At 44.5% G+C, this 18,156-nt stretch overlaps 3 protein-coding genes across 3 annotated transcripts in view; 1 reads left to right on the top strand and 2 right to left on the bottom strand.

Moving 5' to 3' along the window:
- PRKCA (protein kinase C alpha) overlaps positions 1 to 18,156 on the top strand; it is a gene marked incomplete in the record, with an annotated part of 355,905 nt that overhangs the window by 67,756 nt on the left and 269,993 nt on the right.
- Positions 2,448 to 4,087, bottom strand: LOC143936233 (tripartite motif-containing protein 60-like). The gene has a single exon (XM_077460655.1). It carries the CDS (start codon positions 4,006 to 4,008, stop codon positions 2,572 to 2,574), a length of 1,437 nt encoding a protein of 478 aa, XP_077316781.1. The 5' UTR covers positions 4,009 to 4,087; the 3' UTR covers positions 2,448 to 2,571.
- Positions 9,400 to 13,107, bottom strand: LOC143936231 (zinc finger protein RFP-like). Its single transcript, XM_077460654.1, has one exon. The coding sequence runs from the start codon at positions 11,183 to 11,185 to the stop codon at positions 9,692 to 9,694; it is 1,494 nt and encodes a 497-aa protein (XP_077316780.1). The 5' UTR covers positions 11,186 to 13,107; the 3' UTR covers positions 9,400 to 9,691.

The raw sequence follows: 18,156 nt of genomic DNA, 5'->3' as shown, positions 1-18,156 counted from the left end.
GCTTTGGGGGGGGGGGGGGGGGGTTTAGCGAGCTGGGAGAATTTATATTGGGAGGGGATCATTTTTGATTCTATTCTACAGTCTCTGTAATACACACACACTCCTGAGCCCTGCACTCTCTTTAATACACACTCCTTAGTCCAGCACTATATACATTGTGTTGTACGTTTCATACCCCTCATCGCTGCACTCTGTATACTGGGCTTAATATGACATACTCCTGACCACTACACCCTGTGTACATTATGTACTCCTGAGGGTGGGCTGTGAGTAGAAAATATATAGAATGGAAGAATTTAATTTTTTTTTTTTTTTTTAACTATTGTGCTGAGGTTTGTATGTGTCTGTAATGCTGCGTACACATGATTGGAAATTCCACCAGCAAAAGACCGATGAGAGCTTTTGGTTGTAAATTCCGATCGTCTGCAGCAATTCCGACGCATGCTCGGAAAACAATTTGACGCACGCATTGAACTTCATTTTTGCGGCTCTTCGTAGTGTTGGACGTCACTGCATCCATTCCATTCACATCAATAGGAATTGCACTAGACACAGAACTCGCCCTGTCTACTTTCTGCCAGTATGGTCCCATCAGACACTAAGGGCCACTTCACAGTAGAATGTGGTGCAGGAAACCCATGTTCCGTTTACGTTTCCTGCACCGCGTTCAAATCCCGTTACCCTTTGCACTCTGCAGTGCAAAGTTAATGACACCCCCAAACGCAAGTCGCAGTTGGATAGCACAAAAGTACAAAAAGTGCCCTGCGATTCGTGCGGTGTGATTTCAGCCCGTTTAAAAAAAAAAATGAATGGACTGAAATCGCACTACACAGTACAGCATGTGAATCGCACAGGAAATGCACAGCATTCACATACAGGTCCTAGTGTGAATGGGCCCCAACGGCCTCTCCTCCCATGTGAGCTGACAGATGAGTCCATATCTGTGACCGGTTATGTGATCCCTCTAAATTTACTGCAGGGGGTTGTAGATGGACCCTCTGGACATGCATTGGGCCCTAGGCTCCTGCCTAGTTTGCCTTGTGGTCTAGCTTGCTCTGCCATTACTAAATTAATGACCATTTATTATGTGTAAAAGAGGAAAAATGTGTAAGTCACCTATAACCTGATTATAATGTTACACAATATTTCCCTCCAAATTAATCAGATACACTATATACTCATGGCATTATATAGTACACACCGGAGCGGAGTGGGGGAGGGGAGGGAAGTGGCACATTTATGGATTGAGTAATGGAGTGATGGATTTTTAATTTCCTGACTTTTGTTCTGGAAGGTGTCCCCCCAATAATCTGTGTGAAGATGAATCCTGCACTATATACATATCACTCCTCATGGTGTAGGTGAATGAACCAGAGATCAGCATTGAATCCTCCAATCACACCAGCCAATGAGGAGAGCAGAACCCCCCCCCCCCCCCCCCATTACAGACATTCCATTATAAAATCATTAATTTCCTATAATAGTTATAAAATAAAGCTGAGTACTCATATGTGTGACACAGAAATATATTTTATTACATGAGATAAAGATACATTGTTCCAAGTATATAGTATATACCCATCATGTATACTACACCTCCCATAACTGTACTAATCTAATCAGACTATATGCCAGTGATGGTGAACCTTGGCACTCCAGATGTTTTGGAACTACAATTCCCAGGATACTCATCTACACTGCAGAGTGCATGAGCATCATGGGAAATGTAGTTCCAAAACATCTGGGGTGCCGAGGTTCGCCATCACTGTTATATGCTGATTGGATATTTCAACTACCATACAATCTTCTATGTACATGATCCATATCATTACCACACATTATTATTCCTGAGCACACTATCAGTGCGGGCAGACACCCCCAACATCGACCTTTCGTTCTGGGATCAGTGGTAATTGGACATAAGCCTAGCCAATCACTGGCTCCCCCAGGAACGAATGTCAGAGGTGTGTGCTGGTGTTAGAGGCACAAAGACCTCCAATCAGATGTAAATCTGTCAATAGCCATCACATCTCTATGGGGATCATTCTATATAAAACTCTAACATAAAACATGAAAGAAAAAAAAAAAGGTTCAACATAAAACCATAACATAAGACATAATGATATTAATGTATCTGTAATGTATCTATATTATATGAAATCACCCACCTGTACCTATAATAGAGCATATAGTAATTTCGTATGTATATAATGATCCTACACCATCTCTCCCCTACATTTATATAATTATTATTGATGAACATAATAGTTTTGATTTGCTCAGATAATTCTATAATGTTTTGTACATTAAAATATTCCTCAACTGATTTTACATTGCTTATGACTATACCCTGTATTACAGTTTGAGTACATATATGCTGTTGTATATCCTTTGCTGCTATTATTGTGGACATTTTCAATTAAAATCTATTGTTATAAAAAAAAAAAAAAAAAAAAATAAAAAAAAATATTCCTCAACTATAATCCCCGACCAGAGTTCAATAATTATGAATTCTCTTCAGCTCCAGACCAATCACATCTGTACAATATGGATCTTTCATGTGAGTGATGTCTATACGGATGTGATTGGTCCTATCATGGGGTTACACCAGGCGTCGTCCTGGAGCATCGTAATCTGACTGTGTTCGGTATCCTTACTCCCTTGGATTACGGCACGGAGGGGCTCGGTGAATTTGGTGGTGAAGGTGTGAATAAGACGGAGGGGGTCATAAAGCTCATAGAAGGAGAGCTGCCCGGCCTCGTAATCCAGATACACCAACAACCTGTTAGAGGCATTCGTGTCATTCAAAGGTTTGTGTTTATCCCTGTGCGGCACCGAATATGAACCCTTGGACCACAGGATTCCCCAGGACATGCCGCCTCCTATCGATAAATAGTTTTTACTTATACTGGGGTAACACATCCCTATCCCCCAAGACCCCGATGTGCTTCCCTCCACCATCCAGTAATGTTTCCCTGAAGAAAACTCACGTGTGCTGAAAACCCAACCATACTTAAACATGTTTGCAGGGTTTGGTCGTATCTGCTTCACATCCGTGGATTTGGCAGTTTTTCGATCATCAGATATTTCTACAAATTCCCCCGCAGTGTTTTTATAAAGAGTTATCTTTGTACCCTCTGAGGGCAAAGGGAAAAGAACCTCCTTCAATTGTTTGATTTCTGATAATCCTTTATGTAACATCATTGAAATGATAAATTTATCTGGTTCACGCTCCTTGTAATAGCATAGATCCAGGTTGTATTCAGTTTGTGTATCGGATTCTTGGTCCTGAATGACAGTTAGTGGATCGGCCGTGATCAGCTCCTCCAAGCGTCCAATCTTCTTGGAGAGTTCTCCCTTCTGTACTTCCAGCTTATGGAGGAGATCCGAGATGTCGATCTGCTCTTCCTGCCTGGAGATCTCGCGTCGGACTCGCTTCTCCAGGTCATCTACATGTTTCCTGATGTCTGCAAACAATTCAGAGACTTTCTCTGTCATTTCAGCGGTGTGTTTAGTAGCCGTTGCCTTGTGTTGGTTTAGGGCCCGGACTCTATCGTTAATCCTCTCTCTCGCGTCTGTCAGTTTCTTCATATCATGTCTTAGTTGTCTCTTCTTCCTCTCAGAGGCCTCCTCCAGTGTCTCCACCTCGTGTTCTCCGTGTATTCCATCAATTCTACAAAGCTTACAGATACAGGTGGAGTCCCATGTGCAGTAATATTCCAGGTTCTTTTTATGGTTGGAGCATTTTTTGTTCTCCTGACCATCCGAGGATTTCACCTTTTCAGCAATGTTACAGAGATTTGTATTCTTCTGCAGTTCAGGTCTGTCCTGAAATGTCTTCCTGCAGTGGGGACAGCTGTGATCTTCACCATTTCTCTCTTTGGTGTCCAGATGTATCTTAATACATTCCTGGCAGAAGTTGTGTCCGCAGTTCAGAGTCACAGGGTCCGTATAAATGTTCAGGCAGATGGAGCACGTCAGATCTTCCTGCACATCTGCAGACGCCATTGTACCAAATAATATGAAGAAAGAAAACTTAATATTTTCTAACGTATCGTTCAGGGCGTAGTCTGCTGAGATCTGGTTGCAAAACTGGTTTAGCTAACGTTCACATTGTAAAGGGGGCGTTCTGGTTATATGAAATACCTCCCTGCGGCCATTATTGTGGCCCATCAGCTGAGCTATCAGAAGACCGTGCCAACTACAGAAGCAATTGTGTTGTTTGCATTGTTTTGTCATCAGTCATAGGTATTTCCAAGGTAACCCATTTCTTGTCCGGCTCTCAAGCTTCTTCTCCAGATCAAAGACCGACCACAAGACTCTTTCTATTCCCCTTCAGGAAGCTTTCCTGCATCTCGTTCTGGTGTCATCCAGCAAATAGCGCCGCTTTACCGCCTGATGCCGATGCTGCCCCAGTGTGAAAGGGGGCCTAAGCATCCACACCAGGCCTCTATCCTTTTATCCATTAACATAACAAAAAAAAACAAAACAACCAGGGCCGTTTTTTAGGCAGGGCAAAAGGGGCAGCTGCTCTGGGCTCTGTCATGGTTGTGGGGCCCAAAGCAGCTGCCTCATACTTGGCAACTATCCCGGTTTAAATTCCCTTGTCCCTTGAGGTTTTAGTCCCGTGCTGTGTCCTGATATCTCAGTGTCAAGTGCTGGTACTAATGCTGCCCAGCTCTGCCCTATTGTTGTGTACATATGACTCGCCTGCAGACCATGTGTTTACATGTAAATAACCGGAATTCATATGTAAATAGCGGCGGCATTGATATGTATATCATGCCCCCCTGAGGTCATATCCACAGTAATCTCTAGCAACCAATCAACAAGCAGAAATCCTATGCTTTAACCTCTAGCAACTAATCAGTGAGCCATAATGTGTGCTGTGATCTGATTCAGTAAACTGATTTTGAGTCTAACTGCTAATTATTGTATGTCTCAGAGCAGGTGGAGAGCAAAACTGCATTGGGGGGGGGGGGGCAAGAAAAGTTTTGCCCAGGGTCCTATAAATATTAAAGACGGCCCTGCAAACACCCCCCCCTACCCCCCACAAGGGCAGTTTACCAATTGCACCACTATCCTCATTCCCATCATTGGTTGCTGGGGGGCCTGCTGCTATACTGGCCCCAATATTCACAGAAAGATAGGAGTGCACCGAATGGGTTTTTTGGTGCCGAAACAAATACCGAAAATGAAAAATACACTAGGCTGAAAACTGAAAATGATACGGAAACATATTTTAAAAAAAATATTTTTATACAGGAGATGGTCAGAGACTGAGGACATAGTACAGGAGATGGTCAGAGACTGTGGACATGGTACAGGAGAAGGTCAGAGACTGTGGACATGGTACAGGAGATGGTCAGAGACTGCGGACATGGTACAGGAGATGGTCAGAGACTGCGGACATGGTACAGGAGATGGTCCGAGACTGCGGACATGGTACAGGAGATGGCCAGAGACTGCGGACATGGTACAGGAGATGGTCAGAGACTGTGGACATGGTACAGGAGAAGGTCAGAGACTGTGGACATGGTACAAGAGAAGGTCAGAGACTGCGGACATGGTACAGGAGATGGTCAGAGGCTGCGGACATGGTACAGGAGATGGCCAGAGACTGCGGACATGGTACAGGAGATGGCCAGAGACTGCGGACATGGTACAGGAGATGGCCAGAGACTGCGGACATGGTACAGGAGATGGTCAGAGACTGCGGACATGGTACAGGAGATGGTCAGAGACTGCGGACATGGTACAGGAGATGGTCAGAGACTGCGGACATGGTACAGGAGATGGTCAGAGACTGCGGACATGGTACAGGAGATGGTCAGAGACTGCGGAGATGGTCAGAGACTGCGGACATGGTACAGGAGATGGTCAGAGACTGCGGACATGGTACAGGAGATGGTCAGAGACTGCAGACATGGTACAGGAGATGGTCAGAGACTGCAGACATGGTACAGGAGATGGTCAGAGACTGCGGAGATGGTCAGAGACTGCGGACATGGTACAGGAGATGGTCAGAGACTGGGGACATGGTACAGGAGATGGTCAGAGACTGCGGACATGGTACAGGAGATGGCCAGAGACTGCGGACATGGTACAGGAGATGGTCAGAGACTGTGGACATGGTACAGGAGAAGGTCAGAGACTGTGGACATGGTACAAGAGAAGGTCAGAGACTGCGGACATGGTACAGGAGATGGTCAGAGACTGCGGACATGGTACAGGAGATGGCCAGAGACTGCGGACATGGTACAGGAGATGGCCAGAGACTGCGGACATGGTACAGGAGATGGCCAGAGACTGCGGACATGGTACAGGAGATGGCCAGAGACTGCGGACATGGTACAGGAGATGGTCAGAGACTGCGGACATGGTACAGGAGATGGTCAGAGACTGCGGACATGGTACAGGAGATGGTCAGAGACTGCGGACATGGTACAGGAGATGGTCAGAGACTGCGGACATGGTCAGAGACTGCGGACATGGTACAGGAGATGGTCAGAGACTGCGGACATGGTACAGGAGATGGTCAGAGACTGCAGACATGGTACAGGAGATGGTCAGAGACTGCAGACATGGTACAGGAGATGGTCAGAGACTGCGGAGATGGTCAGAGACTGCGGAGATGGTCAGAGACTGGGGACATGGTACAGGAGATGGTCAGAGACTGGGGACATGGTACAGGAGATGGTCAGAGACTGGGGACATGGTACAGGAGATGGTCAGAGACTGGGGACATGGTACAGGAGATGGTCAGAGACTGGGGACATGGTACAGGAGATGGTCAGAGACTGCGGACATGATACAGGAGATGGTCAGAGACTGCGGACATGGTACAGGAGATGGTCAGAGACTGCAGACATGGTACAGGAGATCAATGCAGCCTCACCAGTGCTCCCCCATTGCAGCCAGACTGTGAAGGGAAGAGAGGAGAACCACCTCTGCTGCCTGTTTGATCACAGCGCCGGGAAAATCACAGCTTTAATTTCAATAGCTGTGTGTTCCCGGGTGTGCGCCGTCAGACACAGCCCCTCCACCTTGTCCGGGCACTTTGATAGATCATCCGTCCAATCCGGGACTATTGGGAGATGGGCATCTAGGTATTGTGCAGTGTTTCATTTCCTGTCTTTTGCCGTGGAAGGTAACCCTGATAAGTTGTGTGAAGATGAGGCCTGCACCATATACACATCACTCGGTGTTACACAATATTGGAAGAAGAGGACCTGTCTTGGGCCGCACATAAATTACATTAACAATAAGGATCACTGATGAGCAGAAAGTCGGGCAGATCACAAGTTACCGATCACTGATATAGATACTGAGCTGAGTAATAAAATTTCACTGATATTAGATACTGAGCTGAGTAATAAAATTTCATTTATTTTTTTCAAATATTTTCTATTATAAAATAAAAGATGGGAACATAAAAGTAAGTTTAGGATTGTGTTGGGCCGCATTCATGGCCATCTTGGGCGGCCGGTTGGACAACCCTTCTTTAATACATTTCAGTGGTAATATGAGAGGCGATCGTGTCCACCCCGATTGTAGACATTCAGTTCCGGGTTGATGGCGAGGGTGGGGGGGGGGGGGGGGGGGGGGGGGGGGGGGATCAGCCACACTCTGGGGGGTTCAATAGAAAATCAATTAACTTTTCCTGTAATAGTTATAAAATAAAGCTGAGCACTGATATGTGTGACACAGAGATACATTTTATTATATGATATAAAGATACATTGTTCCAAGAATCTAGTATATATATATATATATATATATATATATATATATTACATCACAGATAATTGTATAAATCCAAACACAGACTATTTTCTGATTGGACATTTCAGATACCAATAATTACATTGACATCGATAACACACATTATTATTATTATTTTATTTTTTTGATAAATCTTTTTATTGGTGTGAAAGACATACACAACAAAACAACACAAAAAACAAGAAAAGAGCACAATACGGACCTAACATTATTATTATTACTAGGCACACAATATATGTGGAGACCGGCACCCCAACATTGCCTTGTTTGGGGGGGGGGGGGGGTCAGTGGCAGTTGGATATAAGCCCAGCCAATCACTGACCTCCCCTGAGAAAGAATGTCCGAGGGGTCCGCTGGTCCCCCCCGAGAAGTGGTGACCTCCAATCAGATGGGAATTATTGGCGGCCGTCACATCTCTGTGGGGATCATTCTATATAAAAGTGTGACATAAAATATCTATGTAATAATAGCATTATATCTGTAATGTATCTATAATAATTCCCAAACTGGGTTTGGCCTAAACCTTTGCTTATTACTAAACTGTCATTTAAAATGTCAGTTAATTATTAGTCTATAATATATTCTATATATCTATAGTAATCCAAAATGACCCCCCCCCCCCCCCCCCAAACCTAAAACGTATATCCCCAAAATCAAGATACATGTTTCCCACCGTGCCTGTATTGTGTATACAGTATTAAGTATGAATTCAATTATGTTGATTTGCTCAGCCAAATCCTTAATAAATCTATTTTATTGTATAAAATTCCGGTAACTATGATACCAACCCAAAGATGTACATTTATGAATTCTGCCCAGTGCCCAGACCACATCCGGATCCTTTGTGTGACTCACATCTATACAGATATCATTGGGCAAAGCTTCTGGCCTTCAGCCAGCTTCAGATCCCCTAATCTACTATAGTGCCTACCAGCTTCCATAGTGCCCCAACCTCCCATAACTGCCTGCAGTGCCCTTCCACCCCCACCTCTCTTCCCTTTTCTGCAGTGCTACCAAACCTCCCACAATTTCCTGCAGTGCCCCTCAACCATCCACAGTAATCTTCCAGTGCTATCCATACTCCCCATAATTGCTCAAATTGAACCTCAGTCCCCCACAGTGTCCCTCCTCCCTGCAGTGCTATCCATGCTCCCCATAATTGCTCAAATTGAACCTCAGTCCCCCACAGTGTCCCCCCCTCCCCTCCCTGCAGTGTTACCCGGCCTCCTATAATTGCCCACAATGTCCCCCCCCCCTCACTGCAGTGCCACCCAACCTTCCATAATCGCCCCGCAGTTCCACCCAACCCCCCCCTCCCAGTGTCCCCCCCCTCCCCTTCCAGCAGTGCCACCCAACCTCCCATAATTGCCCACAATGTCCCCCCCCCCCCCCCCCCCCCCCCCTCCCAGCAGTGCCACCCAACCTCCCATAATTGCCCACAATGTCCCCCCCTCCCCTCCCAGCAGTGACACCCAACCTCCCATAATTGCCCACAATGTCTCTCCCCTCCCCTCCCAGCAGTGCCACCCAACCTCCCATAATTGTCCACAATGCGCCCTCAACCCCCCACAGCGTCTCCCCCTCCTCTCCCTACAGTGCCTCTCAACCTTCCACACTGCCTTCTACCCCCCCCCCCCACAGTGCCTCTGCAAAGCCCCTGGATTAACCCCCTCCAGAAATCTCATCCCCTACCGGGCCACCAGGTCTAAAGGAGAGTCCCCTTACCCCCTCTAGAACCCTCTGTCCTCCCCACAATGACATCCAGCCCCACCCAGAGCCTTCCAGCACTCAAAAGTATGCTTCGCTTTCCTATTTATTTATGTATTTTTTTTTTAATGTTGGGGCATGGAAGGTTTTGGGAAGGTTGTACAGGGCGTTGGTCTCATTAGGGTTGAGAACCACCAATCTAGAGTACCTTAATCTGGCTGTGTGACCCTTCCTCTCCTACCTGGAGCACAGCATGGAGGGGCTCGGTGAAGGTGGTGGTGAAGGTGTGGAGGAGGCAGACGGGGTCACACAACGCATAGAAGGACAGATGCCCGGCCTCATAATCCAGACAGACTCCAAAGATGTTACAGGGAACCATGTCTGACAGATGTTTGGAGTGGCGGTTGTGCTGTATGTGATATGAACCATAAAGCTTCTTGAGACCCCAGAACTTCTCGTCTTCTCCTACCCAGCCCCGCTCCTTCTTTATAGTGGGGTAGCACATACCTACAGCCCAGTTCCCTGATGTACTGGTCTCCACCACCCAGTAATGACGCCCCAAAGAAAACGTATTGGTGCTTAAAACCCGACAAGTCTGAAACCTTCCTCTACGTCTTGGGCGGCTCTGATTCACATTGGTGGACTTGGCGGTTTTCAGGTCATCGGAGATTTGCACATCATCGGCTGCGGTATTTATATCCAGGGTTATTCCTGTAGGCTGCAGCAAAGGGAACAGATCGTTCTTCATTTTTACCATATCTGATACACCTGCGTGTAAAATCATTGCGATGAGGAATTTATCCCGTTCACACGTCTCCTCTTGTAGATCTGGGGCGTCTTCAGTACTTTCATTCAATGTACAGTCTGTTTGATCGGCAATGATGCACAGCTTTTCAATCTGACCGATCTTAAGTAATAGCTCGTCCTTCTTATTTTCCTGCTCCTGGATTAAATGAAAGGCCGAGAACCGATCTGCCTGCCTGGAGACCTCACCACGGACCCGCTTCTCCAGGTCTTCTAGCTGGTGCCTGATATCTGTAAAGAATGTATCAACTTTATCTATTAGCTCCCCTTTATTATCTTCTTCCGTCATGCTTTGCTCATATAGATTGCGGAGTTTCCTTTCAGTCTTCACCTTCTCTCTCACCAGTTTCATGAAGACCTCTTCCAGCTTCTCCACCTGGTGCCCTTCGTGTCCACCATCCCTGCAGGACACACAGATACAAGCTTCGTCCTCATTGCAGTAATACTCCAGGATCCTTTTATGGACGGAGCATTTCCTGCTCTTTAGGTCAATGGTGGGCTTCAGTAGGACGTGTTCTGGTGATGTGCTGTGTATTCTCAGGTGGTCTTCACAGAGATGAGCCTCACAGAGCAGACAGGATTTCACGGCCAGAACAGAAGAGTGCAGACATTGAGTGCAGGAGATCCCGGGCTGGCTTGTGCCTTGCCGTCTTGATTCATATGCCTTGGCAGAGTCGCTGAATCGTCTAAACTTCTGCAGCTCAGGTCCACTTTGAGATCTCTTTCTGCACTTAGGACAGCAGTAATATTCCTCGTTTGTCTTCAGGGTATCCAGAACCTTTGTAATGCATTTCGGACAAAACTGGTGTCCACAGTTCAGCAGCATAAGATCGGTAAGTTTGTTCATACAGATGCAGCATGGCTCATCGATGATCTCCACAGACGCCATTGTAATAAATAAGGAAATGAAACTAAACAAATTGTATTAAAGCCTTCAGGGTGTAGCCTTGTAACTAGACGCCTAACCCGACAAATTATCAGAAAAGGGCGTACAATGCAAAGTCATCCAAAACAAGCAGAGCCTAGGGCGCGTTGCTGAATAGGTCGCAGTCACCACCAGTTATTACTGGGTCCAGATGTAAGCGATGGGGGTCTTCACAATACTCCCTCATCCCCTTCCACTACCCCAACTATACTTAGATCTCTCCACTCTCCTTTCCCCAACTCTGCTCTTCCCTTCTAACTTTGGGGACCCTATTGAAAGGGAATGGGCTGAAGGGACCATAGTGTATGTGGGTTTTGGGGACCCTGATGTAAGGCTTCTTTAGGGACCCTTGTTCTGGCTATTTTTATATCTCACTTAAATGCTTAACGATACAAGAAATAAGTGATTAAACCTTTGTCTATATAAGAATAAAAACGAACGATAACAGTGCGAAAAGATAAACAATTACCTTTATTTATACAGAAAATAAACTTTAGAATAATTAGAACTGATCATATAACTCAAGTGATGTCACAAGTACAGTGTTGCTTAGGCTGCAAAGATAATTTAGGTCATATGGTTTCAATAGACATACACTTCCAATATATTTATCAATATTTCGAGAGAGAGAAAGAGAGAGAGACAAGTATACGTTACACGGACATCCTGTCGCCCCGATGGTCTGGAACTGAACAGGCCATCAGCTAACTCTCGCCCTATTTTATATGCATTCTCGGCCAGTCAGAAGATGGAACGCACCCATTGGCTCTGAGTTTGTATCAACCTCTGATTGGCTGATTCTGAAGTCTGAATGCCGATTGGTTCAAGATGGCTCACACTCTGGCTAATTCTGAAGCTCCCGGAAATGTCCATGTACGTCCGGTGCCATTAATGAACCACCTCCTTTGATCCTAAAGCCCAAACAGTTCCAACATTAGTATGTTAATGTCCCCTGGGGAGACGGAGCCTCAATGTCTGCAAAGATGATTGGGAACACAAAGGGGATTCACCTAACACCTGGGGATGTTCAATGGTTCCCACCAGATAAGAGACAGTTCTGTATTTCTAAAAGGTAAACTCATCCTGATATCTTCCAGTGAAAACCTCTGCCCACATACACATAAACCTGAAAATATTAAGTCATACCTTCCTGTGTATATATATATATATATATACACACACACACACACACACATATATATATATATATATAAAACGGGGCATGGAGATTTAATTAGAATGGTTTCCTTTAAGCTCCTTGCTATAACTATTATATTAAAAAATCTCCACCACACCCTGATGTAAGGAGGGTGACTTTGGGGATTTTAATGAAAGGGCGACTCTGATGTAAGGGGGAACTCCGCGGTCCTTGATTTAAGGAGGGGGGACTCTGGGTACCCTGATGTAAGGGGGGGTGACTTTGGGAATCCTAATGAAAGGGCGACTCTGATGTAAGGGTGAGCTCTGGGGACCCTGATGTAAGGGGAGACTTTGGGAACCCTAATGAAAGTGGAATTTCTATTGTAAGGGTGAACTCTGTGGACCCTGATGTAAGGAGAGGGTACTCTTGGGACCCTGATGTAAAGGGGAACTTTAGGGACACTGATTTGGGGAGAGGACTCTGGGGACACTAAAAGGAGGGGGTCTCTGGGGGCCCTGATGTAAAGGGGGGGACTTTGGGGACCTGAATGAAAGGGGCACAAAGATGTGTAAGGGGCCCTACAATTTCAACTGGCTGCCCTGTTCCCCATGCACTGCACCAACACTCCACATACCACTGTAGGATTGGATGATGTTAGCCAGAGACAAAGCCATCTCCTGCAAACTTCAGCCAATCCCTGAAGAAGAGGTATCCAAAATCACTTCCTCCCAGCTCCCCAGTAAGTGTCCACACAGAGCGAACGTTCTTCTCACTGATCACCAATGTAAGGAACATTCTTCTCACTGATCACCAATGTAAGGAACATTCTTCTCACTGATCACCAATGTAAGGAACATTCTTCTCACTGACCACCAATGTAAGGAACATTCTTCCCACTGATCACCAATGTAAGGAACATTCTTCCCACTGATCACCAATGTAAGGAACATTCTTCTCACTGATCACTAATATAAGGAACATTCTTCTCACTGATCACCAATGTAAGGAACATTCTTCTCACTGACCACCAATGTAAGGAACATTCTTCCCACTGATCACCAATGTAAGGAACATTCTTCTCACTGATCACTAATATAAGGAACATTCTTCTCACTGATCACCAATGTAAGGAACATTCTTCCCACTGATCACCAATGTAAGGAACATTCTTCTCACTGATCACCAATGTAAGGAACATTCTTCTCACTGACCACCAATGTAAGGAACATTCTTCCCACTGATCACCAATGTAAGGAACATTCTTCTCACTGATCACCAATGTAAGGAACATTCTTCCCACTGATCACCAATGTAAGGAACATTCTTCTCACTGATCACCAATGTAAGGAACATTCTTCTCACTGATCACCAATGTAAGGAACATTCTTCTCACTGATCACCAATGTAAGGAACATTCTTCTCACTGATCACCAATGTAAGGAACATTCTTCTCACTGATCACCAATGTAAGGAACATTCTTCTCACTGATCACCAATGTAAGGAACATTCTTCTCACTGATCACCAATGTAAGGAACATTCTTCTCACTGATCACCAATGTAAGCAACATTCTTCTCACTGATCACCAATGTAAGGAACATTCTTCCCACTGATCACCAATGTAAGGAACATTCTTCTCACTGATCACCAATGTAAGGAACATTCTTCCCACTGATCACCAATGTAAGGAACATTCTTCTCACTGATCACCAATGTAAGGAACATTCTTCCCACTGATCACCAATGTAAGGAACATTCTTCTCACTGATCACCAATGTAAGGAACATTCTTCTCACTGATCACCAATGTAAGGAACATTCTTCTCACTGATCACCAATGTAAGGAACATTCTTCTCACTGATCACCAATGTAAGGAACATTCTTCTCACTGATCACCAATGTAAGGAACATTCTTCTCACTGATCACCAATGTAAGGAACATTCTTCTCACTGATCACCAATGTAAGGAACATTCTTCTCACTGATCACCAATGTAAGGAACATTCTTCTCACTGATCACCAATGTAAGGAACATTCTTCTCACTGATCACCAATGTAAGGAACATTCTTCCCACTGATCACCAATGTAAGGAACATTCTTCTCACCGATCACTAATGTAAGGAACATTCTTCTCACCGATCACCAATGTAAGGAACATTCTTCCCACCGATCACCAATGTAAGGAACATTCTTCCCACCGATCACCAATGTAAGGAACATTCTTCTCACCGATCACCAATGTAAGGAACATTCTTCTCACCGATCACCAATGTAAGGAACATTCTTCCCACTGATCACCAATGTAAGGAACATTCTTCTCACTGATCACCAATGTAAGGAACATTCTTCTCACTGATCACCAATGTAAGGAACATTCTTCTCACTGATCACCAATGTAAGGAACATTCTTCTCACTGATCACCAATGTAAGGAACATTCTTCTCACTGATCACCAATGTAAGGAACATTCTTCTCACTGATCACCAATGTAAGGAAAATTCTTCTCACTGATCACCAATGTAAGGAAAATTCTTCTCACTGATCACCAATGTAAGGAACATTCTTCTCACTGATCACCAATGTAAGGAACATTCTTCCCACTGATCACCAATGTAAGGAACATTCTTCTCACCGATCACCAATGTAAGGAACATTCTTCTCACCGATCACCAATGTAAGGAACATTCTTCTCACCGATCACCAATGTAAGGAACATTCTTCTCACCGATCACCAATGTAAGGAACATTCTTCTCACCGATCACCAATGTAAGGAACATTCTTCTCACCGATCACCAATGTAAGGAACATTCTTCTCACCGATCACCAATGTAAGGAACATTCTTCTCACCGATCACCAATGTAAGGAACATTCTTCTCACCGATCACCAATGTAAGGAACATTCTTCTCACCGATCACCAATGTAAGGAACATTCTTCCCACCGATCACCAATGTAAGGAACATTCTTCTCACCGATCACCAATGTAAGGAACATTCTTCCCACCGATCACCAATGTAAGGATCATTCTTCTCACCGATCACCAATGTAAGGAACATTCTTCCCACCGATCACCAATGTAAGGAACATTCTTCCCACTGATCACCAATGTAAGGAACATTCTTCTCACCGATCACCAATGTAAGGAACATTCTTCTCACCGATCACCAATGTAAGGAACATTCTTCCCACTGATCACCAATGTAAGGAACATTCTTCCCACTGATCACCAATGTAAGGAACATTCTTCTCACCGATCACCAATGTAAGGAACATTCTTCTCACCGATCACCAATGTAAGGAACATTCTTCTCACCGATCACCAATGTAAGGAACATTCTTCTCACCGATCACCAATGTAAGGAACATTCTTCTCACTGATCACCAATGTAAGGAACATTCTTCTCACTGATCACCAATGTAAGGAACATTCTTCTCACTGATCACCAATGTAAGGAACATTCTTCTCACTGATCACCAATGTAAGCAACATTCTTCTCACTGATCACCAATGTAAGGAACATTCTTCCCACTGATCACCAATGTAAGGAACATTCTTCTCACTGATCACCAATGTAAGGAACATTCTTCCCACTGATCACCAATGTAAGGAACATTCTTCTCACTGATCACCAATGTAAGGAACATTCTTCCCACTGATCACCAATGTAAGGAACATTCTTCTCACTGATCACCAATGTAAGGAACATTCTTCTCACTGATCACCAATGTAAGGAACATTCTTCTCACTGATCACCAATGTAAGGAACATTCTTCTCACTGATCACCAATGTAAGGAACATTCTTCTCACTGATCACCAATGTAAGGAACATTCTTCTCACTGATCACCAATGTAAGGAACATTCTTCTCACTGATCACCAATGTAAGGAACATTCTTCTCACTGATCACCAATGTAAGGAACATTCTTCTCACTGATCACCAATGTAAGGAACATTCTTCTCACTGATCACCAATGTAAGGAACATTCTTCCCACTGATCACCAATGTAAGGAACATTCTTCTCACCGATCACTAATGTAAGGAACATTCTTCTCACCGATCACCAATGTAAGGAACATTCTTCCCACCGATCACCAATGTAAGGAACATTCTTCCCACCGATCACCAATGTAAGGAACATTCTTCTCACCGATCACCAATGTAAGGAACATTCTTCTCACCGATCACCAATGTAAGGAACATTCTTCCCACTGATCACCAATGTAAGGAACATTCTTCTCACTGATCACCAATGTAAGGAACATTCTTCTCACTGATCACCAATGTAAGGAACATTCTTCTCACTGATCACCAATGTAAGGAACATTCTTCTCACTGATCACCAATGTAAGGAACATTCTTCTCACTGATCACCAATGTAAGGAACATTCTTCTCACTGATCACCAATGTAAGGAAAATTCTTCTCACTGATCACCAATGTAAGGAAAATTCTTCTCACTGATCACCAATGTAAGGAACATTCTTCTCACTGATCACCAATGTAAGGAACATTCTTCCCACTGATCACCAATGTAAGGAACATTCTTCTCACCGATCACCAATGTAAGGAACATTCTTCTCACCGATCACCAATGTAAGGAACATTCTTCTCACCGATCACCAATGTAAGGAACATTCTTCTCACCGATCACCAATGTAAGGAACATTCTTCTCACCGATCACCAATGTAAGGAACATTCTTCTCACCGATCACCAATGTAAGGAACATTCTTCTCACCGATCACCAATGTAAGGAACATTCTTCTCACCGATCACCAATGTAAGGAACATTCTTCTCACCGATCACCAATGTAAGGAACATTCTTCTCACCGATCACCAATGTAAGGAACATTCTTCCCACCGATCACCAATGTAAGGAACATTCTTCTCACCGATCACCAATGTAAGGAACATTCTTCCCACCGATCACCAATGTAAGGATCATTCTTCTCACCGATCACCAATGTAAGGAACATTCTTCCCACCGATCACCAATGTAAGGAACATTCTTCCCACTGATCACCAATGTAAGGAACATTCTTCTCACCGATCACCAATGTAAGGAACATTCTTCTCACCGATCACCAATGTAAGGAACATTCTTCCCACTGATCACCAATGTAAGGAACATTCTTCCCACTGATCACCAATGTAAGGAACATTCTTCTCACCGATCACCAATGTAAGGAACATTCTTCTCACCGATCACCAATGTAAGGAACATTCTTCTCACCGATCACCAATGTAAGGAACATTCTTCTCACCGATCACCAATGTAAGGAACATTCTTCTCACCGATCACCAATGTAAGGAACATTCTTCTCACCGATCACCAATGTAAGGAACATTCTTCCCACCGATCACCAATGTAAGGAACATTCTTCTCACCGATCACCAATGTAAGGAACATTCTTCTCACCGATCACCAATGTAAGGAACATTCTTCCCACCGATCACCAATGTAAGGAACATTCTTCCCACTGATCACCAATGTAAGGAACATTCTTCTCACTGATCACCAATGTAAGGATCGTTCTTCTCACTGATCACCAATGTAAGGAACGTTCTTCTCACTGATCACCAATGTAAGGAACGTTCTTCTCACTGATCACCAATGTAAGGAACGTTCTTCCCACTGATCACCAATGTAAGGAACGTTCTTCTCACTGATCACCAATGTAAGGAACGTTCTTCTCACTGATCACCAATGTATGGAACGTTCTTCTCACTGATCACCAATGTAAGGAACGTTCTTCTCACTGATCACCAATGTAAGGAACGTTCTTCTCA

This window comes from Lithobates pipiens, unplaced genomic scaffold, assembly GCF_037356315.1.
Source record: "Lithobates pipiens isolate NorthernLeopardFrog02 unplaced genomic scaffold, aLitPip1_a1.2 Scaffold_28, whole genome shotgun sequence".
NCBI classification, from domain to species: domain Eukaryota; kingdom Metazoa; phylum Chordata; class Amphibia; order Anura; family Ranidae; genus Lithobates; species Lithobates pipiens.
This window is presented reverse-complemented; position numbering and strand designations above follow the sequence as displayed.